Below are 21,315 nucleotides of genomic sequence, written 5' to 3' on the forward strand. Positions count from 1 at the left end.
ACCATTTTGCCGGATCGCTTCTGCCGGTGACATAAGCTACAGGGTCCTTGTTGCCCTCACGACCTGTTGAAACTACTCATGTCACGGACTACAGCCCCCTCCTAATCACGACCTAAACGCCCACATTACCACTGCTCCCAGCTGCTCATGGCAAAGGACCACAATCACGACCGTCCTAGCTCCGAGTAGCACCCAGGTCCCTTATGATCCGGACTTGGACTCCCCTCTGTTAGACTGCCCCTTACTTCTTTTGGCGACCTACATCCCATCTGTGCCATCTCATGATCTCGACTGCAATCCCTCCTCATCCAACAGAAATTCCCCCATCTATAAGTTCCTTCCCCGATCAAGACCAAGACTCCCTCATCTCATCTTAGAAATCAATACCTCCTTCCTGATTACAATAGGTCCCTCCATCTCCACTGTGCACCTCCTGATGGCGTCCATCATGACTCCCCCATTACAGTCAGACTCCCCCCTCAAGGAACTCTAATGCCCCCCCCATAACCCCTTCCAATCTCTGCCCTCCAAGGTCACGGGGACTCCCAATAGCCCTTCTTTAACCTGCACCTGCCAGTTTCACTCTGGCAAGAGCAGGTCTCTATCAGGAGATTTGGCATCTGAGACTGCATGTCTGAGCACCGCCACCCTGCCCCCCACTTAGGTGACTCAGGGTCAGGGCCCGCTCGTGCCTTGAGACAAGGCCCCTCCCCGGACCTGTTCCCACCCCCGGAATTATCACCCTTTGGGAGGCGGAAGGCCTGGGTCCCGCCTAGCACTGGTTCAGCACTAGCTCTGCTTGGGCTGAGGCAGTGACCTCCGAAGAGTCCCTTCCCCTCTCCCTGATGGCAGTTGTCACCTATTGAAACCCAATCCTGGGCCGGACACACAGTAGGAGCCCAATAAGTGAATATCATTAAATCAACCAAAGAGGGTGAGGGAAGGGAAGGCAATTTTACAAACAGGGAAGGACTATCTATGTCCATGTTAGATGCGTTAAAGTGAGCATCCACGGTGTATCAGGCCCTGTGCTGACTGCTTTTACCTGTTTGATTTCATCCAATCCCCTCAACAGCCTTTGAGGTGGATGTGATTCAAGCCCATTTTACGTAGGAGTAAAAGTGAGGCCGAGAGAGGGGAAGTACCCCAAGTGTGTTTGACTCCAAAGCTGTGCTCTCAGAGATGCTCTGTGTCTTTAGCTATGAAATGACAGTTCTGTCAAGGTCTCCCGCCACCCAGTCCACTCCATGATCCTTGCTTTCCAGTGATGTTCACTTCTCTCCACTTAACTTTCAGACTTGGCGGAGGAGCGGCCCGGGAGAACTGCGCAGGCGCTTCTCCGAGCCCGGAGCCCCGCCCACAGGGCGCAGTTGTGTGCGTGGAGAAACTCGCCGAGCCCCGCCTAAGCGTCCATACGCAGGCGCAGGAGAGCGTGCCCCCCGCTTTCGGCTCTGATTGGTCGCCGCGGGTAAGGGCGGCGCCCAATGGGAGGTGTGGATAGTGAGGGGTCTCACACGCCTGGAGCAGAGGGTCTGTGTCAAGAGCGGCGGGGGCTGCAGGAGGCAAGAGAGACGGGTGAGGGCGCCGCGGGGCGGGCCGGGGAAGAGAACGCTGGGCTTACGGAGAGGGCGGAGGGAGAACGAGGGGGACCCGACCCCGGGGGTCGAGGAGCTTTGGGGCCTGCGCTAGGGCGGGAGCGACGCGGAGTGGAAAGAGAGTGCTGCTTCCTCTGTGCCCTGGAGCGTTGAAAGAGCGCCTGAGGTGTGCAGGACCCTACGTTTGATTGAGCTCGCCCGGCCCCCACCGTTTGCAGGGAACTCTCAGGTTGCGTAGTTGATAAGTCTGGTCAGAGAAAAGGGATGTGTCTCAGGAAAGTTGAACTTCCAGGCCCCTGGTGGGCTCTTTCTTGGAAGGACTTTTATTGGTCTACTGTATAAAAAAAAACCCATCCTTCCCCCCAATAATTCACAGTCCAGGATTGGGAAATGGGGAATGCAGACTAGGAAAGTCCAAATATCAGGTCCTTCGGGCCATTTTCTAGACATTTACTGGGTGCCTACTGGGCCTCGCTGGAGGGGAGTTCTCTGTTGGGAGTGGGGCTGTAAACGATGCAAAGTTGAACTGTCAGGCCCCTGGTTGACTGTTTCCAGGAAGGTACGTTATTGAATGGCTTTTGTGTGTCAGGGCCCGGGCAACTCAAAAATTAGTGGGGGAGTTGGAAAGTTTAGCTCTTGGGCTTTTAGTGAATCATTTACTTAAGGAGCATTTATTGGAAAGCAGCTGATAGAGAGCCCTGTGCTGGGCCTTGTTACTGTGGGAATTCACAGTCTAATAGGAGGGCTGGTCTGGTGGGAAAAGTGGAATGTGCACAAGGACAGTTAAACTCTCGGGGCCACACTTCCTGGAGGGAGCTTAATTCGTTCACCAAATCTACTCAGTGCTTATTATGGTGAGACCTCTGGGAGCTTAACATGAGCAACTTTTGTGTGCAGAGCTGTAAGCTGAACTCCACCTGCCCTCTGGCACTAACAGATGAGTTGAAGAAGAAATGGAGATGGTGGGGATTATATTTGGAAAATTACTGCTTAGGCTTGCATGGGCGGCAGTCATTTGCTGTAGGGACTCTGAGCCCCTGTTGTGTGAAGGGGCCTGGGTTGGGTTGAGCCCACACCTGTAGAGGGAGAGATGGGGCACGTAGAGGGAAGTTCAAAAGTTAAAATCCCTGTCCTTGGTCAGTGGCTCTGTTGGCGACAGCAGCCCCTACAATAAATCAGACCTGCCCTGCCGGCAAGCTCAGTCTGGTGAGGAGCACAGACTCTATCCCAAGTTCATGATATTTGCTATGATGGAGGTGGCACAGGATACCATAAGAACCCCAAGGAGGAGGGAGTGGCCACCACCCTGTGGATGTAGAGTTTGCTAGAAAAGAAGAGAGAACTTTGTTGGCAGAAGGAATAGCAGCATCAAAGACTTAGGGTCCAAAAACAACATTTCTGGAGAATTACAAGTAATGGTTCTATCTAAGCTTTACAAAGTACCAGGGACTTTGTGGTCAGTACTACTTTTAGTCCATTTCACAAATGAGAAAACAGTCTCTGAGAGATGAAGTAAGTGGTGGAGCTCAGATTCAAGCCAAGGGCAGTCTGGTCCAGAGCCTATGCTCTTAAACACCTTGCTACATCTCTCTGTGTGTAAGTAGATAGAGGGAAGATGCTGCACAGAGAGGAAACTGCACAGGCCAAGGCCAAGAGACCCCAAAAGACACATTCTGTGCTTGCAAAGGGTGTGACCAGTCCTCTGGGTAAGGAGGGTAGCATCAGAGGCCAGACTGAGAAGGGCTGTCTCTTTTCTGCAGATACCTGACCGCCATGGGGTGCAGTTCAGCTATAGGGTCGCAGGCTCACTGAAGACTGAGATATAAATATTGGATCCAGACTTGCTGATTGTTAGAGGCTGGTCAGTGATGGGATGGGCAAGGGAACTCCTGAGACATCCCCCCTCCCCTTGAGTTCCTGGTCTCACTAGGCACCCCCTTCTTTCTCCAGGTACTGCCTTCCACACAATGGCAGAGGTGGTGGCTGAGGCAGCTGAAGTGGCTGAGATGCCAACACAGATGTCACCAGGGGCAGTGGAAGTGTCAACACCGATGTTAGGGGAGAAAATGGAGATGTTAACGGAGGTGACTGAGATGACACCTGGGGAGGCCCTTGCCTCATCCCTCTTCTTCCAGTTCATGTGCTCTGAATGTGGCAGCCTCTACAACACACTGGAAGAAGTCCTCTCACACCAGGAGCAGCATGTGCCCACTGTCACAGAGGAGGAGGCGCTGACCACCCAGGACACTGGCCTGGAGCCGGAGCTGGTGCCAGGCACTGAGGATGGGCCTTTCCAGTGCGGTGAGTGCAGCCAGCTCATCCTCTCCCCCAGCGAGCTCCTGGCCCACCAGGATGCCCACCTGCGGGAGTCTGCAAGCCAGATCCAGTACCAGTGTGGAGACTGCCAGGAGCTGTTTCCCTCACCTGAGCTGTGGGTGGCTCATCGGAAGGCCCAGCACCTTTCTGCTGCTGCAGCAGCTAAACCTCCGGTGCCGCCTCCTCTGCCTCCCCTCCCCTCCCCACCTCCACCCCCTGCTCCACCCGAAGTCAGGATGGAGCCCTATGAGTGTCCTGAGTGCTCTGCCCTGTGTACCACCCCTGAGGAGTTCTTGGAGCACCAGGGCACCCACTTTGACTCCCTAGAGAAAGAAGAGCGCAACGGGCTAGAGGAGGAGGAGGAGGGTGAGGATGAAGAAGATGACGACGAAGAGACAGAGGACGAGGAAGAGGCAGCAGCAGAGGTTGGTGATGATGCTAAGGGAGCTGACAAGTCCACAGCCGGCCAGGCCCAGTGCTGTGGGGATTGTCCTCAACGCTGCACCTCAGCAGGGGCACGCCGGCGACACCGGCGGGCGTCCCGTGGCCCAGCGTCAGCGGCTCACCCCTTCCACTGTAGCCAGTGCCAGCGCAGCTTCAGCTCGGCAAACCGGCTTCTGGCTCACGGGCGGGCCCATGTTGGTGGCACACACGAATGTACGACCTGCTCCAAGGTCTTCAAGAAAGCAGCCTCACTGGAGCAGCACCTGCGGCTGCACCGTGGCGAAGCCCGCTACCTCTGCGTGGACTGCGGCCGTGGCTTCAGCACAGAGCTCACGTTGGTGGCCCACCGGCGGGCCCACACCGCCAACCCACTGCACCGCTGCCGCTGCGGCAAAACGTTCAGCAACATGACCAAGTTCCTCTACCACCGGCGCACTCACGCCGGCAAGAGCGGGGCACCTCCCACGGCGGCGGCGGTGGCGGCCGCCTCCCCGGCTCCTGCCGAGCCCACGCCCCCGCCGCTGCCCCCTGCCCCACCCGCCCAGCTGCCCTGCCCGCAGTGCTCCAAGTCCTTTGCCTCCGCCTCCCGGCTCTCCCGGCACCGGCGCGCGGTCCACGGGCCCCCTGAGCGGCGACACCGCTGCGGTGTCTGTGGCAAGGGCTTCAAGAAGCTGGTTCACGTGCGCAACCATCTGCGGACGCACACGGGCGAGAGGCCCTTCCAGTGCCATTCCTGTGGCAAGACTTTTGCTTCTCTGGCCAACCTCAGCCGCCACCAGCTGACCCACACGGGTGTGCGTCCCTACCAGTGCCTGGACTGTGGCAAGCGCTTCACGCAGAGCTCCAACCTGCAGCAGCACCGGAGGCTGCACCTGCGGCCAGTCGCCTTTGCCCGTGCGCCCCGCCTCCCCATCACCGGTCTCTACAACAAGAGCCCCTACTACTGCGGGACCTGCGGCCGCTGGTTCCGTGCCATGGCGGGCCTGCGACTGCATCAGCGGGTCCACGCCCAAGCTCGGACGATGACACTGCAGCCTCCCAGATCACCCCCTCCTGCCCCGCCCCCGCCCCCCGAGCCTCAGCAGACTATCATGTGCACCGAGCTCGGGGAGACCATTGCCATCATCGAGACGTCCCAGCCACTGGCACTTGTGGACACGCTGCAGCTGTGCCAGGCGGCACTGGGGGCCACTGAAGCGAGCGGGCTGTTGCAGTTGGACACGGCCTTTGTGTGACACAGCTGAAGAGCAACAATAAAAGAGTTTGGTTGCAGAATCAAGTGTGGGCACCTCTGGGGAGAAAGGGGGCCACGCCTTGGCAAGCCACTCTGGCGCCCACCGGGTGCCAGCATTCACCCTGGCCTCTTACCCACTGACTCCTCAGAATGGCCCCACCAGGCGTCACCTTTCTCTGCCTGAGGGGACGCTGAAGCTCTGAGACACGATATGATCTGTCCCGGTCACCCCACTGCGTTGCAAAGCGGGGTTCTCCAAGGCTCTTTGCTCTGCATCACCCTGGTGCCCAGCAACATCAGGTAACCTTTCGTGAGCCCCAGCCGTGTGCCAGCTCTGTGCTGGGCCCTGTCACATACCTCTTCACGTCCTCTGCTTTTCCCCCCGGCCCTAGCCTTCTCTGGACTCTGGGCTCCCAGGATTTGGCTCTGCCTGTTGGAAGAAGGCACCTGACTTCTCTGGGCTTCCTTGATCTCACTTTTGACAACGTGGAGGGCAATCTATAGGTACCCCGGTATTCAGCTGCAGGTGGGTGATGTTGGAAACCCAGGAATGAGTCAGACATGGGCTCTGCCCCAGGAGCCACGCAGTGTGGTAGGAGGAACACCCACAAATACAGATGGCCTTGCTCTCTGAATGTCTTGTTGATTTATTCAGCCTGAGTGTCCTAAGGCCTCCCTCCCGTGTGCTGGGGGCCAGAGACGAATCAGGCCTCTTCCCTGCCCAGGTGGGATCCCAGGGCTCAGCCCTGGGATATCAGCCCCAGGACCCTCAGGGTTGCAGCGGGGATGTGCAGGGACAGTAGGATCCCAGAGCAGGGAACAAACCTACGTGGTAGATCAGGAGTCAGAGGCTTCCTAGAGGAGTTAATCTTTGAAGAAAAAGTAGAAATCTGCTAGTGGAAGACGAGGAAAATATTCCAGGCAGGCAGCACCGCAAGGAGGGTGAGTTCTTGGTATACTTGGAGGTTGTCCAGTTATTGACGGACGACCAATAACAGCAAACATTTGACTGCCCGGCCATGGCAGGCACTGCGGTTAGCACTATACACGTATAATGATCTCAGCAGGCCTGTGAGGTGATCTCAGTATTATCCCAAGTGAGAAAACAGGGACAGAGACTCGCCCAAGATCTCATAGCTGGGCAGAGGCATTGGCCAAGACCTTTTAGCCCATATCTGTAAGTGATACAGCTGTGGACTGATTGTGACCTGAAACAGCTGCAGGGGCGGGCGCTCAGAGGAGGAGTCATGGTAACTGGAGGAAAAGTGAGCCATTGTCACAGAGCAATTGGAGTTTAAGGGGCCTCAAAAGATAAAACGTCTTGGGAACAGGAAGGAATCCCCAACCTTTTCAAAGGTTACCTGGGCTGACAATCCTTCCCTCTCCAAATGAAAGTAGATGATTTATGGCAGGTCCATCGGGAAGGCTTGTCTCAGGCCTCTGCAGACCAGGGTATTCAGACAGGTGCAGCAGGACATGGCTGCGGCTGAGCTGTCTGGGAGGGAGGCTGGGCAGAGGAGGGGCGGCAAGGCAGGGAAGGAGGGAAGCCTAGACCTGGGAAGGCCTTGAAAGCCAGGCTAAGAAGTTGGGGCACTGTGGGGGATGGGATGGAGTGAGGGTCATAGGTGGGGTTAGGGCTCCCTGGCATCAGGGTGGGGCAGGGGAAACTGGAGATGGTCCAGGAAGTAGAGGATGGGGCCAGACCTGGGCAGAGGCCATGGGGGTGGGAGGAGGGTGTAGGACACCCTCAGTGACCTCATAGCCCACTGGGTGTGAGCAGCCGAAAGGGGTCCCCAGGAGCCCGAGGTTAGCCCCTTGTCCAGACCAGCCCTCCTTCTCTTACCCAGTCCACTTGCTCTATGTGTTCATCCTACAAACAAGGTGACATCTGGATGGTGTTGAGCAGGGAGGGCCAGGGATTGCTCTGGGCAGTATACAGATGCCCCTGGGGCTCGCCTAAGCAGACAGCGGAGCCCAGATGCTACAGGAACAGTCCCTGAACACCCTCTGGGATATGTTCAAAACTCTTCTCCCTTTTTCTTCACAAATGGAGTCCAGTGGAGGACATGTCAGTTGCTCCTGTCCAGGCTCCCTTTTACCTCTAGGGCCTCCTGCCCTCGCCTACCATTGGCACCATGTGGAGGAGATGCCATTTTCCTCTGCCCATGGCCCCACCACCTGGCCCCAGCATGTTTTCAAAGCAAGGGAAAAAGCCACACTCTCTGCGACAGCCTTCCCAGGGTTGTCACTTCCCAGCATCCCTAAAGAGGTGGGCCAGGTGGGGCCCTGTTTAAGGCGGAAATGAAGGCTTGGGGAACTGCTAGGGTTTGGGCAGCTCCTCTGCCCCCATCCATGCCCACTAAGAGTCTATACCAAGGTTGTCTTGGCCTGAGTGACCCACCCCCCCATCATCCTGTGTCCCCCTGAAGTAGCAGGTAGCTCAGGCTATGAGATAGGGAGCCCTCTGTTCAAACCTTGACTTTGCCACCTGTACTCTGTGGCCTTGACCTATCTGATGGCCAGTTCTCTCACCAGTCACCTGGGAATGACAGTGCTTCCCTCCCTCAGTGGAAGCAGATGATTTGTGCTGCAGCGGATAAGCCAGAGCCAGCTCATCACATGTGCAGAGGAGGGCTGGAGCACAGGAAGCTTGGGCGCCGGAGCCAGGGCCAGCCTGGGTTCATCCCACCGTTCCCCTGCCTGAGATGCAGCCCACTCCTGTCCCAGGACAGCCCCCCAGGCACCTCCCTCACCTCTGTGAAAACAGGTGTCCAGACAGCAAGCAGGTTTTCATGCCAATAATTTATTGAACGGAGGTCTGTACACAGGCAAACCTTACTGTGAAAACTAAGACATCAGGAGCTCCCCCACTGCCCCTGCCCTCCAGGATGGGGAGAGGAGGGAGGAGGCCTTAGGGGCAGAGAACAGGAGGGGGGGACACAGCTGTTGGAGGGGAAAGGGCCAGGTTGGACGGTGCGAATCGACATTTTCTTTAAGAAAAAAATTATAACAATCTATTTACACCCGGGGGCCAGGGAAGGGAAGAGGAGGAGAAGGGCTGGTCTGGTTCTATTTACAAGGGATACAGGAGGGGAGGGGGGTTGGAGGAGGTGGAGACCTGGGGGGAGGGGAGGGAGCTGAGGGGGTAGGAGGTCCTCCTCCTCCGCCCGCCCCCTCCCCCCAATCCCCGGTCCTTCCTTCTCTTCCCTCCCCACAACCAGTTAAAATCCTCTTAAAAAGCCCACCACAGGGGTGAGGCTGGTGAGGGAGGGACTGGAGGTGGGGATAGGGACTCATTTACCTCTGCCCTCTAGTCTAGGGGCCCGGTCAGGGCAGGAGCTTGACAGGCTATGGCCCCCCTTCCCAGCCCCACCAGGGGCTCCCAGATGGAAGGGCAGTTGGTGGCGCCCTCAGGAAGAGTTAGTGAGGGGAGCTGTGGCATCGGTCGACTGCCAGTCCGGGCCGGTCTGAGCCTCACTTAAAGCTGAGGGGGAAGGAAGGAGCAGACAGTTAGCCTTTGCCTTTTAGCCCCCCACCCCCACCCCCAAGAGCAGGAAGCTGGTGTGAGATGCTACATTAGAAATGGAAAGCTGTCACTTTAGGTCTAGGGTTGCAAACTCAAATGCCAAAGGGCCAGGTTGGTCATTGAGTGACTCACCAGAAAGCCAGGCCCCACAGAACAGGGGGCAGCTGGAACTCAGCTCCAGCTGGTAATACTGCCCTGAGCAGAGGCAGGCCCACTGCTGCCCAGTCTTATTTTCTTCCCCAAGAGAAACAGGAAATCTGGATTTGTACATAAAATGGCCCCAGTTTTTTAATGTGAGCAACAAATTTAACTTTTTGTTTGTTTGTGCAGGCTAAACTTATGTCTTTGGTTTTCCAGTTTGCACTTAAACACAGATACAGGCAATAATGCCTCACAAAGGTGGCCATTCACATGTAAAATATGCTTTCTGTCAGAATGTCAACTATTTTGCAGGAAACGAAGGGGTTGTGAGAACAGAGAACAGACCCGTCCCCACCCCGGGCTGAGAAATGCAGCTTTAATGCTCAGAAGATGGCCCCCAACTTACCTTGTGAGGATGGGGTGAGGGAGGCAGTGCCCGCCGGGGACCTCAAGTGAGGAGGGATGAGAATGGCGTTGAGAGATGGTTGGATGGTGAGTTCTAGAGACAGGAATGGACATGCCTAGTCAGGGGACAGGGCACCTGGAGACCCAGTTGGGGATAGAAAGGGGCACCAAATAGGGACCCAGCTCTGAGCAAGGCCAGTTGCCTGGGGACACACGTAGCCACTGAACACTTTAAATGAAAAACTGGCAAGAGCCTAACACAGGAGATTGCAGAGTGCAGATGAAGTCGGTTTGGGTCTCCCGGAATCAGGGGCATTTCCTGAGCCCCAGGACTGCCTTGCAGCCCACCCTCAGCTCCCCACTCCTGTCTTCAACACCAGGCTCTTCACAATCTTTGGCTGCCCCTCCAACAACCCAGATCCCAGGCTGTGCCCTCACCGCCAGGACTGAAATTGAAGAGGGGGGGAAGTGGGCGGTTGTTGGGGAGCTGGGTTCCAGGACATCGCAGTTCATCAAAGAAGCTGTGGGCACAGGCTTCCAGCGGGGAGAGCCTCGAGGACGGTGTGTACTCCAGCAGGCTAGAGCAGAGCGCGATGGCCTCAGGTGGCGTTCGGGATTTGAACACCTTGGGGGGCGGAGGGGGCAGAGGTGACAAGGGTGAGACGCCCTGGGCCCTGGTATACTCCTGCCCACCTCCCACAAGCCCACTTTCCGCATGAGGCAACTGAGGCCCGGTCTCTGAGGGGAGGTCAGTTTGTATCAGATGAGCAACCCGCTCAGGTCCCATGACTGTGTGGGCCCTGCTGTGAGCGTGTTTCCCCACCAGAAAAACAGGACTCTTGTATTTACTGTGGGTCCTCAACTTTTAGAGTATGGGAGATTCCATAAACTTTGAAATGTGATGAAAGTTACTGACCCACCACTGAGCCATGACTCTAGCCAGGTCCCCAGACCGGTTGGCCTCCAATGGGGACCTCAGCCATGCTGCCTGAGCCCCTAGCCCTGCCCCACCTTTGTCCAGGGGTGAGCTTTAATCTGGGGGAACTTGAACTCCGTGTAGTTGGGGTTCATCTCTCGAATCTGTTCCCGGGTTGGTGTTCCCAGCACCTGTAGGGAAAGGGAGGGGTCTGAGCCAAGGCCCTTAGCGCTTAGCCCAATCCCTGCCCACCCTGGCCCTGCCCTCACCTTGATGATCTCCACCAGCTGGTCTACCCCACTGTCCCCAGGGAAGATGGGCTGGCCCAGGAGGAGCTCGGCCAGTACGCAGCCAGCTGACCACACATCTGAAGAGGAATGGGGCAGGGTCAGAACTACCATGCCCATCCCCTGGCATACATTCCTATCCTCATGGTCATCCTGAGAGATGCCAGGGAGCCCCATTTTCTCGGCTCAGAGAGGATGTGCCTTGCTCAAGGTCATACACAGCTTAGGAACATAGGAGCCTGACTTTGAACCTCCAAGTCTACCTGACTGCACTGTACTCTCCAACCTAGATGTTTCCATTGCCTCTCTCCACTTTGTGACCCCAATAAGCCTTTTCTCTGCCTCTAGCTTCAGAGGACAGATCAACAGGCCAAGAACAGGTACCTGTGTTCTTTGGGCCTCAACAAGGTAAAGCATTAAGTGGGCTGCCTTACTCACTTCTGGCCTCTATCCTGCCCTTGGGAATAGCTATAGGCCGGTAGTCACCCCTCCCTGGTCTGAACCTTGACCGCCACAGCACAAGTTCACATCTAGGGACCATGAAGTTTCCTCACACTGCTGATGACTGTTCTCTTCCAAACACTTTCACACCCTCTCCTAATGCCTGGAAGTTGGCGCTGTCATCCCCAGCAACAGGAAAGGACATGGAGGCCCTGTGAGCAGGTCACACCCTCATGATGGCAAAGCCTTACCTCCCGATTCCCCCAAGGTCACCGTCAGCCCCTCCCCCTGCCTGAGAAGAGAGGACTGACTGGGAGGTTCCAGAGCTGGTATGGACTCTGGAGTCAGGTCAGCTTTCAAAGCCCAGCCCTGCCCAGTCCCAGCAGTGTGACTGCGGGCAGGTGGCCTCACCACTCTAAGCTTCAGACTGCTCAACTGTAAGATGCACATGTGACAGCATCACCTTCCTAAATCTGAGGACTGGCTAAAAGAACAGATGTTAAGCTTTTATCACCGAGCCTGGCAGACGCACAGGAAGAACTCAAAAACTGCCATGACTGCTATTCCCACCCCCACCCTCCCTCAAATCTGACCGATGGATGAGGTGTAATCAGTGGCTCCGAAGATCAGCTCTGGGGCCCGGTAGTAGCGAGAACAGATGTAGGAGACATTGGGCTCTCCTCGGACCAGCTGCTTTGCACTGTGGGAAGACATGGGTAGGCAGGAGTCAACACAAGCCAAGGCTCGGGATCCCTCCTCGCCCCTTCAGCCACCCAGCACACCCCGGGTCAGGCCCACCTGCCAAAATCGCAGAGCTTGAGGACAGCAGTGTCGGGGTCCACCAGCAGGTTCTGGGGCTTGATGTCGCGGTGACACACACCCTGGGAGTGGATGTAGGCCAAGCTCCGGAAGAGCTGGTACATGTACACCTGGGGCAGGCAGGGGACAGCAGAACTCCAGCCCAGCTCTCCCCGCAGAGCACACCCCTGCTCCACCATCTTGGCCTGAAGAGCCCTTCCACCCACTCTCCCTGACTTGAAAACAGTTCGCTGCCCCTTGGTTCTCGAACTTTAGTGAGCACCAGAATCACTTGGCGGCCTTGTTAAAACAGGGACTGCGGACTGCTGGGCCCCACGCTCAAGAGTTTCTGATTCAGTAGTTCAGGATGAGGCATTTGCAACAAGCCCCCTAGTGCTGGTGCTGGTCCATACTTTGGAAACCATTGCTTCAAGCACACACTTCAGCAGAAGCCTGATGAATAAGACAGATACATCAGGAAGGCCTTCTTTTAAAACAGGCTGGGGAGCCTCACCAAAACCACTGGCTATAGGAAAGGCTCAGCCTCCTTTGCCCACCAGTCAAAACCACCCACGAGCCAGGCCCTCTCCAGCTGGATTTTCCTGCCACCCTCTTCCCTACTGACTAGGATGTAAGTGCCAAAAGAGCAGAGATCTTTGTGGTTCCATCACTGCTGCATCCCCCAGGGCCTAGACCAGTGCCTGGCACATAATATCTGCTCAGGGATGCTTCCTGGGCCCCCTCCTCCTCTGTTACCAGTGCCCTCGGCCAGAGATGCCACTTTCTTGCCCTGTGCCTGGTCTCCTCCCAAAATACTTCCTTGATCCTTCTCACTCCCAAAGCAGGCAGGACCTCCTGTTTCCAGAATCCCCTGTGCTCCTTCCAGTATGGCAGTTGCTAGTAGTTTTATAGTTCTCTGTGATGACACCTGTCTACCCTGTTAAACTGAGAGCTCTTCAGGAGCAAGGCCTGGGTCTCAGTCAACTGGGCCTCTAGAACTGCTCAGTGCTGGCCCCGGAACACAGGCAGCCACAGGACGCATTCAACAAACCACACCACTGCCTCCCAGGAAGCGAGGTCCCACAGCTCCCACCACTGGTAGAGCCCCAGGGCTCACCTAGGCCTGGGGTACTTAAAGCCAGCGGGAGGAAAAACGGGGCCCCATGCAACCTCCAACAAACTCGCACCCAACCTCCGCCTCCCAATGCAGCTGGCTGCTCCAGCCTTGTTCTCCACAGCATCCCTAGGCCCATTCACTCATCCATTCGTTCAAACACCTCCTTACGGATAGTAACATACAGGGCACGGCACCAAGCACTGGGGAATAAGCCTGCACAGGCGATGAATGAAGACTCTTGCGTTCTTGGCTCTGTGAACACTAACCTTCCCGCAACCCTGCCTCCTTCCCATCACCCCTCTGCCAAGGCTCCAAAGGCCAGGACTCTGACCTCATCGTCTCCCCTCTGCATTCTAGCTCCCCACCTCGATTCTGAGCTAACTCCACCAACACTAACCGGTACCAGTGAGCTCCCAGTATGGACCCAAGCGGCCTCCCCAGCCTGGTCAGCCTGCCTCCCTGATTGAGTCAGGCCTTGGGTTGGGCTGCCCTGCCTTTGGCGCGCTCCATCTCTGGGGGTATAGGGACAAGGGCAGGGAACGTGAGGCCTCCAGAGACCAATGTAAAACTTGGAGATGAGGGAAACCACAGAGGCAGGAGTGTCTGTCCGGAGCTCCTGGCTTTGTGGGCCTGGGCCCCAGCAGCCTGCCTGCCTGCCTACCTTGACATAGATGATAGGGATGGTCAACTTGGCCTTGGTAAAATGGCGGGCCACCCGGTACACCGTCTCGGGCACATATTCCAGCACCAGATTTAGATAAAGCTCGTCTTTCTGCAGAGAGCAAAGGAGAGGTGTGGGGCATTGTGAGAAAAGAGCAAGGAAGGGGGGGAGGGAGGGTCTGTGAGGAATAACGGGAGAAGAGACCAGCAGTCACGAGGAAGGCAGGCAGGCAAACGGGTGGAGTCAAAGTGGAGGACTCCTCCACACACTGAGGTCTCACCTTCTCCCCACTGGAGTAGAAAAAGTATCTCAGCCTCACGATATTGCAGTGGTCCAGCTTACGCATAATCTGCAGCTCTCGGTTCTTGGGGGCAAAAGAAGGCAGCCTCAGAAAACCACCAGCTCTCCCTGCCTCCCCTCCCTAGCACCCCTCACCACAGCTCTACTCCCCCACTCCTGCCAACAGAGCCAAGCAGCTACTCCCTGTGTCCCAGCTCCAAGGCCCCATGGCGCAGCCCCTAATTCCTCACCCCCAGCCCACTCCCCTCTCACACAAGCTGTGGGCTAAACTCAGACCACTTCTACGTGCTTTCTGCAGCCTACTTTTTAAAGATGTTTGATTTTTTTGCTGAGACTTACAAATCAAATGCCTTCACATATAATCTAAGTTTTCCAGCTTCTCTTGAAAAGTCAGATGACGTGGCCACACGAGGCCCACCTCCCTGCCTGGCGCAAGCAACGGCAGACAGGAAGTGGCCGTCCAGTTCACCCTGGTCCCCACTCCTCCCCACTGCTTCCTCTAGAGGCATCTGAGCCCTTGGACCCCGGCTTGGTTCCAGAGTCCCAGACTCCAGGCTTCCAATCCTCATCTTCCCAGGGGAATCCAGCCTCAACCTCTTCCCAGGAGACCCAGTCTCAGCATTCTTCTCTATTCTCTGTTCCCCTCAGGGCCTCAGAGCTCCCTATCCTCAGATCCCTCTCACTCCTGGGACTCAACTATCATCAAATTCTGAGCAGCACCCTGGAGCTCCCCTGAGAGTCCTCACTGCCCAGGACCTAGGCTCTGACCTGGTTCCCTTCAGCCTAGGCTCAGTTCTCCTACATCCAGAGTAGCCTAGGATCCAAAGGGCCTCTATTAGCTCACAGGGCACCTCTGTATGAATGAGGAAAGGGCCTCAGACCCTGTCCCTTCCTCAGACGGGACAGAGCCCCAAACCAAGGCATGTGCAGCACAGGCAGGATGTCTCCCTGCACCTGTCAAACCCTTGGGGCAGAGCTTGACCATCGCAAATATACTCATTAGCCCCACCAGCTTCCTTTCTCCTCTGGGCAGGGGTGTAACTTAGTGGTTAAGGTGAAGGGCTTGGGAATCAGATTCTAGTCTTGACCTTGGGCAATTCTCTCATCTGCGTCTCAGTTTCCAGTTTCCGCTTACTTAGAATGGGAATAACAACAGTACCTACTCTCAGACAATCTTTCCACAAGTTAAACTCACCTATAAAGCACTTACGGCAAAAGCCCAATAAAAGTCAGCTCTGGGCTCTCCTGGAATCCACATTCCCATCTTCCACACAACTTGCTCCCTTCTCCTCTGGCCCATGCTCAGATCCCCCGTGGAAGCCCAAGCCCAGCACTCTTGCTGGAGTTCTCTCACCAGTCATGTGCAGTCAAACCTCCTTGTCCCCGTTCCCCCCAAGCTACCTTGAACCTCTTGTCCTGGAGAACCTTCTTGATGGCCACCAATTCCCTCGTGTCTGCCAGCCGTGCCTGGTACACGACCCCAAATGAGCCACTGCCAATCACTTTGATGTCTGTGTAAGCCACCTCCTGGGAGCGCTCTGGGCCTTGGCCTAGAGTGGCTACCACTGTGGTCACCTTCCCACTGTCACCTGGGGAGCAAAGGGAACACAAGATCTACTGACCTTTCCCCTCTGGCCACCACCCCATCCTGGGGCTGTGAGAGGGAGGGGAGTCACTACAGGAAGCTCACTGGGGGGGTTCTTTGTCCCTTCCCCAATCTTCAAAGATGGCTACTGGATGCCTCCCAGTGCCCTTTCCCCTCTACCCTTCATGGAACCCCAAATCCTGACTCCTCCCATAGGAGAGGATACCGACACATAAAACCTCTTGCTGTTCAAGGGTTGGTGACCCCTAATTTCCACTTCTAGTAAGCAGCAAATCACTGGTCCCTCCTGATTTGAGGAGGCACCAACACTGCCAGATGTTGAATCCATCCACTATGAGCTAACTGCCTTCTGGTCCCTCCTCACTGGGGAAAGCCTGACCTAACCTCTTCTGCTTGAGAGCGGTAACCCTGAGGTAATTCTACTTTAGGAAAGCACTAACCTTTCTCACAGCTCAGGGTATAGTGATCTCTTAAGTCCTCCCTAAGTGGAACTGGTAACTTCACCACTGGTTTCTGGTGACAGAAATGAATGACTCCTCCAGTAATGAGTGCTAGTGCCCTAACTCTCACGTTGGGGGGACAATTAGCTCTTACCCAAATACTTTGGGGCTAGAAAAAAGCACTGGCCTGACCTCATCTGTGAGGTCCAAAGCCCCAGACCCCATCCTGTGTGTAACTGGTCTCTAATGAACAAGCACTTAATAGTGAGAATGGTGAACCTGATCTCTATCATCAGGGAGCTATCCCAGCCTCAGTGCTTTAAAGGAAAGCTATAATTTCCAATTCCATTCTGTAAACGGCAACAAAATTTGGCAGCATTCTTGGGGGATAGTGATCCCTCTTCTTTGGGTAACTGATGAAAGGTTCCCCAAAGAAAAGGGATCAATGATGAATCAGATCCATTCTGAGGGGCCAGTGACACCATCTTTTGGAGGGAGATGATCCTACATAGCTATTTTTCCAGAGCCAGTGACATCATTCCTCAGAATAATGAGATAGGTATAACTTCACATCTCTATTCTATGGGGTGGAACTGGGACCCTCCCCTGCCCTCATTCCATTTCTGTGAAAGGAGACCCACTGACCCATCTTTTTTGAATAATACTGACTATGGACTTGGTCTGAAAAGTATGCTGACTTCCAATCTATCCTCAAGAAGCAGCAATCATTAATTTCTACCATTGGGGGCACAATTCTACATATTACGGACAGGTAATGATAGTAGGCCTATTCTTTTAAAACGGAAGGTGACTATGTACCAGGTTTGGAAAGCCCTGGCCCTGTTCTTAGGGGACACAGCAAACGCAAATCCCTGCTTCTAAGTGATATTCACTCCAAATCCCCATGCTCTGAAGGGAAGCACATTCAGATCCCTCCTTCTGGATGATGATGATCTTATTCTTGTTCTCTTGGGAAACAATAACCCTTGAGCCCCATTTGCAAGCGACAATGACCCCTGATCCTGTTCTCGAATGGATGGCAACATCGGATCCCTGTTTTGAAGGCTCTCGGACCCAAGACTTCGGTACTGGAAGAACAGGAACCTGTGACCCCTGTCTCTTAGAGAATTACTAAATCTAATTCTAAACTCCAAGTGATGGTAACCCCCCCAAATCCCTTTCTCTGGGATGGGGGAGAGCTCAGATCCCAGTTTGGGGAGGCACAGTGACCTCGAGCTCCTCTCTAAGCATAAAGAAAAACCTGATCGACGTCTAAGTGACTTCAGGAATCCGATCTCCACCCGCCACGGGCGACGCTAGTACTCACGGCCCAGCTTCACTCCGGGCGGCGGGAAGCTGGTGCCCGCGCCGGGGCCGCCGCTGCCTCCTCCGCCGCTGCCGCTGGGGCCACCCCCGGAGCTCGAGGCCCCCACGCCCCCGCCCATGGCTCCGACTGACGTCTTCCCGCCGCCACTGCCGCCTGGGCCAGAAGCCGAACCCCCGGGGCCGCCGCCGCCGCCGCCGCCGCCGCCGCCTGGCTCCGCGAATGAGCTGGTCCGCGCCCGGCCCGAGCCCCCAGGGCCGCCCCCTGAAGGCGCGCCACCGCTCATGGCGCCGAGCGCAGGCCCAGGTCGCGGGGCTCGGGCTGCCCGGGTTGCCCCCGCCGCTGCCGCTGCCGCCGCCTCCCCCGGGCTCCGGCCTCTTCCAGGCCGCGCCGCTCGGGCTCCGGCTCCGGCTCCGGCCCAGCGCCCGCCGCGGGGCACGCTGGGAGATGCAGTCCGCCGACCCTGCGCGCCGCCGTCGCCGCTGTCGGCCCTCACAGAGAGCCGCGCGGCACGCCGGGAAATGGAGTCCGCAAAGACCTCAGAGTGGACCGCGGGGATGATAGGTCGCTCTGCACCTCGGGAAACACAGTCCTGGGCAATAAGTTGGCCGACTGTGCCCACAGCGGACCCTGAAGCACTTTCGGAAGTAGGATCAGAGTCGCACACTCACTCCATTGCGGCAACCGCGCGTCCCTAGGTGTGGCTCAGAAATGTAGTACTCCATCAATGAGCTGTGTAGACCTGATGCAATCCGGGAAACGGAGTTCAGTCGCTCACTTAGTATATTGGCTGTATGCCGACCAGCGCCAGGTGCACTCTGGGAAATTGAGTCGGAACCCGTGGACCCGCCGCAATCGGGCCGTGAGGCAAGCCGGGAAATGGAGTCATCGCCACGCCCTCACCGCATTGCAGGTGTGAAGCTACTCCCAAAGCACGCCGGGAAATGGAGTCCCATGTGATCCCTAAACCCCAAGTGGATACTGCAGTTCCGGAGATAGGCTAGGAAATGGAATAGCATTCCTCCTCCCTCGTTCGCTAGGCCGCAGTCCCCGCTGGAAAATGTAGTCAACACCGAGGCTTCGGAGCAGTTGCTACAGCGAGCCCTTTTGTCTTCTGGGAAATGGAGTTCAAGGCAGCCTTCCCACTGACTGAAGGGGAGGGATCTACCATGATCCTGAAGCATGCTGGGGAATAGTCCAGACCGGATTCCGACCGTTTGTGAGGCGAGACTGCAGAGGCTTGCCGGGAAGTGTAGTCTAATAGGTACCTTCGGGAGAGCGTGAGCGACAGGTGAAAGACAGTAGTCGCCTAGGGGAGACTGAAGAAAGTTTCAACGCCTCCTGCCCCGCCGCCAGGTCCCAAGAAAGAGCCGAAGTCTATCAGGGGCTGCTGGAAAATGGAGTGCAAACACTCCAAGTTCCAAGTTTCCACAAATCCGGAAGGAAAACCCTCCCCGCAAACGATTTAGGAAACAAAGTTTCCGGTGGTTTATCAGGACAATACAGTCTTCGGATACTGTCTAGCTTTTTCTAGCAATGTAGGTTGCACCAGCAGGCTGAGCCGAAGTTTGAAAGAAATGAAAATAGAATTTTTCTTGAACCCCCATTAAGCATTTTGCATCCTCACGCTTCCTAAATCACAGGATCCTGAAAGGCCCAAAAGAAGGAAGCCGGCTGCTAGGAGTATCCTTGGGTTTTGTGCACGCATTATATCGCCCCACTTATCGATTCATACCCGGAAGGACAGTAGCCCCAAAGCGCGCTGGGAAACAGAGTTCGTGTGTGTGTGTGTGTGTGTGTGTGTGTGAGTGAGAGAGAGAGAGAGAGAGAGAGAGAGAGAGAGAGAGAGAGAGAGAGTGTGTGTGTGTGTGTGTGTGTGTGTGTGTGTGTGTGTGTGTGTGTGTGTGTGTCCCGGAAGTACTTGGAACTAGAATGAAATCACCCTCCGCCCCTCCTGCCTTGTGGAATGATGGGAAATGGAGTCTCTAGACTTCACTTTAATCAGATCCTGTGATCACACTAATTGTCCTGTCTTTTCTGAAGCCTGAAGAAAGTCTCGTCCACTCGGTCTGTAACTGACCGCAATTCCCAGCGGACACAAACCCCTGGGGTAGGACAGACGGTAGCGCTAAAGCCTTTTCAAACTGCATTAACCAGAAGGCAAAGCGCAGTCACACGTCCGCTCTCTTCTCAATGAAGGAGGCTGCATCACGCACAGCCCAGAGCGGGTACTTCTGGGAATTGTAGTAGTTTCTCAGTCAAACAGTGTCTGCTGCCCTCTGGCGGCGGCTCGGAGTCCACAAGCAAAAATCCGAGTCAAGCCCCAAAGCCTAGGGAATCCTAAACTGGACCAAGAAGGTCTGCAAGGGCAGAAGAGCAGGGCGGAATAGCGGCGGTTACTTAACGGCCAGAACCCGTGGGACATGCGCAGTGGGCCGCGCGTGGGCAACCGCCAGAGGGGATTGGGGTCCGTCGGAGTCTGAGGGTGTCAGTCTGAGGGAATCTTACCTGAGTGTCTGTACGAGCTGAGAACGTTTGTTGAGGGGTGCTAGAGCGGGTTGTAAGTGGCTATGAGGGGCCTATGGGTGTCTGGAGGTGCTCAGGGGAGTCTTTGAAGAGGTGAACTGGTCTTCCTGGAGACCAGTGAAGTCAGAGAGGACTTGGGGTGTCTGTAAAAGGTCTGTGGGAAACTGTGAGAAACTACTGGTGACTGAGGGGATCTCTGAGGGATGGTTGAGAAGCATAAGGAAGGACCTTTGGGGGACTGTGGGAGTACTGGAGATTATCGGTAAGAAGAGGGTCTCTCATGGGATGAATTAATTGATTAAGTGTCTTGAGATCTATAAAGGGCTTTATACTTGGTTATCAGAGATCCCGGAGGATGTGGAAGGGAGCAAGGGTATGGTCTTGCGGAAACTGTGAATAGATTTAGGTGGGTCATTAAAGATTAGAGGAGCCTCTGGAATTTTCAAGACCAGATGCCACCTGTGACATCCCACTCAGCCAGAATTTGGGGCAGGAAGTCTGCTTGGGCTGTGGAATAACCTGGAGAGCAGTTCTGGAGCTGAGTGCTTTTGAGTCCACGATAGACCCGGTTTAGAGGTGCTTTGAAGGCGCTAGAATCAGGTGCTGAGACTACTAGTCAGGGTCCTCCCTCCTGCCTCCAATGATGACAGCCCTCTTTCTCCATCACGCCACCACCACCACCAACTCAGCTGCATCTATGTTGCCAGGAGACAGGCCTCATCCCAACTTCCAGAAATAGCCCAGTGGCCCCCACCCTAAGGGAGTGACTTACATCACCCAGGAGAGGGAGCAGTTGCCCATAGGCTGCCACGAGAGCCTCAGTTTCCTGCCAGTACCCCAGCCCTGGATCCTCTCTTCGCTGCCAGTGGGCATCATTTGGGACCACCCACCTTGGGCTGGCATGAAATGAGGATGAAATGAGAGTGGGTAGGAGTTTCCAGCTCCTTCCCCCTCAGAGTTACACAGGGTGATGTTTCACGGGGAAGCCAGTCCAACAGGCCCTGAGCCCTCAATTCTCACTCTATCTCTTAGCAGCTCTGTGGCCTTGGGGAACTCCTTCCCCTCTCTGGGCCTCCAGCACCTCACCTGCACTGAACGGGTTGCGCTGTCTCTAAGGGCACCTCCAGCCTGGATTCCTCCTCCTGATTCTTTCATCTCTGATTCAAGCTCTCCAACTTGGGCTTCTAGCCTTATGAGCTCACCTCTTAGATCCTATGATCTTGAGATCCTGGTCTAGG

At 55.7% G+C, this 21,315-nt stretch overlaps 2 protein-coding genes across 6 annotated transcripts; one reads left to right on the forward strand and one right to left on the reverse strand.

Annotated features, from left to right (window-relative positions):
• Window positions 1-117: 117 nt before the first annotated feature.
• On the forward strand, window positions 118-6,224 carry ZNF526 (zinc finger protein 526). 4 transcript variants are annotated; one of them, XM_036832525.1, is made up of 3 exons: window positions 1,524-1,575; window positions 3,356-3,456; window positions 3,546-6,224. In XM_036832525.1, exon 3 carries the CDS (start codon window positions 3,563-3,565, stop codon window positions 5,588-5,590), a length of 2,028 nt encoding a protein of 675 aa, XP_036688420.1. In that variant the 5' UTR covers window positions 1,524-1,575; window positions 3,356-3,456; window positions 3,546-3,562; the 3' UTR covers window positions 5,591-6,224. The 4 variants fall into 4 exon arrangements, with proteins under 4 accessions (XP_036688419.1, XP_036688421.1, XP_036688420.1 ...); XM_036832524.1 differs by lacking the exon at window positions 3,356-3,456 and having other exon boundaries at window positions 118-1,575; window positions 3,546-6,210; XM_036832526.1 differs by lacking the exon at window positions 3,356-3,456 and having other exon boundaries at window positions 1,517-1,562; window positions 3,546-6,210.
• A 2,148-nt stretch (window positions 6,225-8,372) lies between these two features.
• On the reverse strand, window positions 8,373-18,297 carry GSK3A (glycogen synthase kinase 3 alpha). 2 transcript variants are annotated; one of them, XM_036832528.1, is made up of 12 exons: window positions 17,555-18,297; window positions 15,583-15,770; window positions 14,162-14,245; window positions 13,882-13,992; window positions 12,104-12,234; window positions 11,899-12,005; window positions 10,847-10,944; window positions 10,673-10,768; window positions 10,100-10,286; window positions 9,663-9,755; window positions 9,248-9,372; window positions 8,373-9,073 (listed from the first exon to the last, which is right to left on the reverse strand). In XM_036832528.1, exons 1-11 carry the CDS (start codon window positions 17,835-17,837, stop codon window positions 9,287-9,289), a joined length of 1,464 nt encoding a protein of 487 aa, XP_036688423.1. In that variant the 5' UTR covers window positions 17,838-18,297; the 3' UTR covers window positions 8,373-9,073; window positions 9,248-9,286. The 2 variants fall into 2 exon arrangements, with proteins under 2 accessions (XP_036688423.1, XP_036688424.1); XM_036832529.1 differs by lacking the exon at window positions 9,248-9,372 and having other exon boundaries at window positions 17,555-18,292.
• Between the last annotated feature and the right edge of the window lie 3,018 nt (window positions 18,298-21,315).

The sequence above is a fragment of the Balaenoptera musculus genome, chromosome 19 (assembly GCF_009873245.2).
Source record: "Balaenoptera musculus isolate JJ_BM4_2016_0621 chromosome 19, mBalMus1.pri.v3, whole genome shotgun sequence".
Taxonomy (NCBI): Eukaryota; Metazoa; Chordata; class Mammalia; order Artiodactyla; family Balaenopteridae; genus Balaenoptera; species Balaenoptera musculus.

Bases quoted from the DNA above. Each gene is read 5' to 3' on its own strand.
- ZNF526 (XM_036832524.1), top strand. From the start codon at position 1,485: ATGGGAGGTGTGGATAGTGAGGGGTCTCACACGCCTGGAGCAGAGGGT. The intron at 1,576-3,545 runs GTGAGGGCGCCG...TTCTTTCTCCAG, and splicing joins GCAGGAGGCAAGAGAGACGG to GTACTGCCTTCCACACAATG.
- GSK3A (XM_036832528.1), bottom strand. From the start codon at position 17,837: ATGAGCGGTGGCGCGCCTTCAGGGGGCGGCCCTGGGGGCTCGGGCCGG. The intron at 15,771-17,554 runs GTGAGTACTAGC...TTTGCTCCCCAG, and splicing joins GCCCGGAGTGAAGCTGGGCC to GTGACAGTGGGAAGGTGACC. The intron at 9,373-9,662 runs GTAAGTTGGGGG...GTACAAATCCAG, and splicing joins CCTCACCCCATCCTCACAAG to ATTTCCTGTTTCTCTTGGGG.